Genomic DNA, 3,157 nt, shown 5'->3' on the forward strand with positions numbered 1-3,157 from the left:
CACTCCCTCCCCCATCCCACCCACGTAATGTTTTGCTAGATTACATATAAATGCTCTTGGGATAAATTTTTTTGCTTACTTACCAAATACTAGAAAATAAGTAAAAAAAACTCATTTTCCAACAAAACATTTTGCATGAAAAATATTTTCCTTCATACCAAACACACCTGGCCACAGTCAAATCAATGCTTCTTCTTCAAGTGAATAATTAAAAATTACTTGGATTTGGTGGCAGGATCCACGCCCTCACATCTCAATAACTTGGGCATTGGGGGATATCAGGGACACCCTGAAGAGAATGGTGGAAGAAGAGATGAAGAAATACAAAGTGGGTTTAAGTTCACGGCAGAAATGTATTTTCACAAGCAAATTCACTGGCATTTTGTGCAAAATAGGCAACAAGATGCATGAAATCTGCAAGTTTCAGGAAGAATAACAATTGTTTATAGATTCCTAGTTAACCTTTTCAACTATGCATCTCCCAGAAGGCTAATTAGAAGGACTTGTTATTGTAAAAAGTCGAACTGAGCAAAAAGGAAAAAGGCAACGATTGTTGATAGGTTTGTCGTTTCAATGAAGATGAGAGGCTCACTCTGTTCTAGAATCTCTGTCCAATATGAGCTGAAAGAAGATAACAAGTGATGAGTGCATATTCCCAGGTCCCAGCATATGATGTACTAACTCGTAAAAAGGTTCGACTTGTCTAATTTTATGAGTTCTATTAGATTCATCATTTGAGAAAAAAATTATGTGAGTGAGCCCTTAAAATGTTATTTATGTTCTATTAGATGCATTTTGGACAAACTTTAAGCTACATATATGAAATGATCTATATCTCTATTTATGAAAAGATGAAAAAACAATTCCATCTTGGATACCTTTCAACAATAGTACCTGGATGTTACCTGGAAAAAAATCATTTAAGTTCATGAAAATTCTATTTTCTGGTCAATAGTACCTGGGTGTCTTGAAGAATAAAGTCATTTAATATTATCAGTAATTTCCTTCACCAATTGGTCTATGTTACTCAAATTTTCCCTCAAAAAAGAAATATCATCTTTGCTAACATTCCATATTATATGGCATTCAATACAATTTCTTATCACCCTTCTCTTACACAGAATGTGTGATTGACCGACTCTACCTCTATTCTTTATTTAGGATGTGAACTCTTTTGTAGTAGTTTATTTCTTTCTTCCTCTTTTTTACAGAGGTAGCAATTATAAGGCGGGGAAAAACAAACTGAGACGCGCGTGATAGTAATACAAGCATAATGAATTTAGACTTGGCACGATATTAGATTCTATTAATCCTTTGGGTGGTCCAGTGGTTTGGACTTGGTACTTCCATGTTGGAGGTCTCAAGTTCGAAACCCCTTGCCTGCGGAAGCAAGGGGTTTGCCTTCTGTATCTAGCTCGTTGCATCGGAATTGCCTAGTGCGGGTTACCTTTCCTGTGTGGTTTGCGAGCTATTACATATGCAGGGGTTTACCCTGTGCGCACCCAAAGGGTCGGGATTGCGGGTTTCCGTTGTCATAAAATAAAACATATTTAATATAGAAGATTTATTATGACTTTGTGAGAAAAACAAAAAAAGTGGATAAAAACTAGGATCTAATACAGAAGATGTAGGATTACTGCTTTGTTTGAAAGAAAAAAAGTGGGTAAAAAACTAGGACCTGCACATGGGTTCTAAGTTGTAACATGTTTTAGAACGTAAGATGTTCAGATATTTCCAAGTACATCAATCCAGAATGAATTCATATCGAATTGGTCGAAGGAGTTAACAGCAGAACCATGGGGAATGGAATATGTCTGGGCAACACCAATATTTGTACATGTGTTTTCCATGTCGGAGACTTGTTGATCGACAACAAGTGAAGTAACGTTGTTATAACAATCTACAAAAGTTTGTGAGAAATTCACAAAAGGATCCATCATTTGGTTTTCTTCACATGTAATAGTGCTGCTGCAGGGTGAACAAACACCTGTTGTTAATGAACTGCTGTTATTGCTCGTTTCAAGCACAAGTCTTCCTCGAGTACTATTTTCCTTCTCATCTTCTTTGGTTTGTTTGCGGCTTTTCCTGGTTTTCAATGGAGCATCATGATTTTTCAGTCCAAGATGCTTCTTTAAGTGTGTGTGGAAGAAGTTTTTAACTTCGTTGTCTGTTCTTCCAGGCAATTTCGCAGCTATTGCTGACCAGCTGCATAGAAATACAAATTTAATTTGGTTTGGTTTTAACAGTATTATGTATTTAGGAGCAGGACTTTACAGAAACCTATGTTAACAAGTTTGCTAACTTTCTTGTGCAGAACTCTGTTGTGTGGGGGAAAAAGAGCTTAATTCTCACCTATTTCCAAGTTCCTGATAAGTTTTGATGACAATTTCGACTTCTTCCATGGTAAAGGGTCCTCTCCTAACATCAGGGCGGAGATAATTCATCCATCGTAGTCTACAACTTTTCCCCGTTCTTGAAAGCCCTGCAACCACACGACCAAAGTTCAGGAGACTAAGAAAACATGAATTACCCAAAAGAGTTGCATAAGTTCTACCCCCTCTCTTGGAGCTTGCTCCCTTAATGACTCGAAGCCACAAACTTAGGGTTGGAAGCAACCCTTCTTGTCGCTACATAAGTTATTGCTAGAAAGTATTGAATGAAAATATGATCATTCGAAATCTGAAATGAAAATACTATTAGTATGGTTTTATTGGCGTAACCTGCAAATTTGGGCATCTGTTTCCAATTCCAGATGCCATATTTCATGATATAACCTCTCAGTTTTTGGTCTTCCTCTGGAGACCATGCCCCCTTCTTTATGATCTCCTCCATGCTTGTACCTTTCTGCTGCTGTTGTTGTACTCTTGGCATGATTAATGCAGATAAGTAGGATTATTTTGAAGTTCAAGTCACCTGCTTTAGTACTTGGATTGTTTCAGAGCTCTTTCAGAAAAGAAAAAAAAAACCTTGTGGTTTATATAGTTATTTTTGCCATCCATTATACATGGATCTGTTCTTTATTCAATATACCTCATTTCCAAGAAAGAGTAGACTTTCCACAACGACTTCATTGTTTTGTCTTGTTAGTCATTCTTAATTGTCTTTTCAAGATTTTTAAAAATCAATTCTTTGAAGGAGAAGTTAAGTGGGAATGGAC

General features: G+C 36.7%; 2 protein-coding genes across 2 annotated transcripts in view; one reads left to right on the plus strand and one right to left on the minus strand.

Annotated features, from left to right (window-relative positions):
- The window catches only part of LOC125857545 (uncharacterized), a 5,040-nt gene extending 4,221 nt beyond the window's left edge, over nt 1-819 (plus strand). Inside the window, exon 6 of the mRNA XM_049537142.1 lies at nt 236-819. Within this exon, the coding sequence (XP_049393099.1) occupies nt 236-436 (201 nt within the window). The 3' untranslated portion in view covers nt 437-819. The remainder of the gene's footprint in view (nt 1-235) is intronic.
- Nucleotides 820-1,685: 866 nt separating this feature from the next.
- LOC125857546 (transcription factor MYB8-like) lies at nt 1,686-2,942 on the minus strand. The gene is made up of 3 exons (XM_049537144.1): nt 2,721-2,942; nt 2,353-2,482; nt 1,686-2,205 (listed from the first exon to the last, which is right to left on the minus strand). Exons 1-3 carry the CDS (start codon nt 2,869-2,871, stop codon nt 1,725-1,727), a joined length of 762 nt encoding a protein of 253 aa, XP_049393101.1. The 5' UTR covers nt 2,872-2,942; the 3' UTR covers nt 1,686-1,724.
- Nucleotides 2,943-3,157: the final 215 nt, after the last annotated feature.

The sequence above is a fragment of the Solanum stenotomum genome, chromosome 3 (assembly GCF_019186545.1).
Source record: "Solanum stenotomum isolate F172 chromosome 3, ASM1918654v1, whole genome shotgun sequence".
In the NCBI taxonomy this organism is placed as follows: domain Eukaryota; kingdom Viridiplantae; phylum Streptophyta; class Magnoliopsida; order Solanales; family Solanaceae; genus Solanum; species Solanum stenotomum.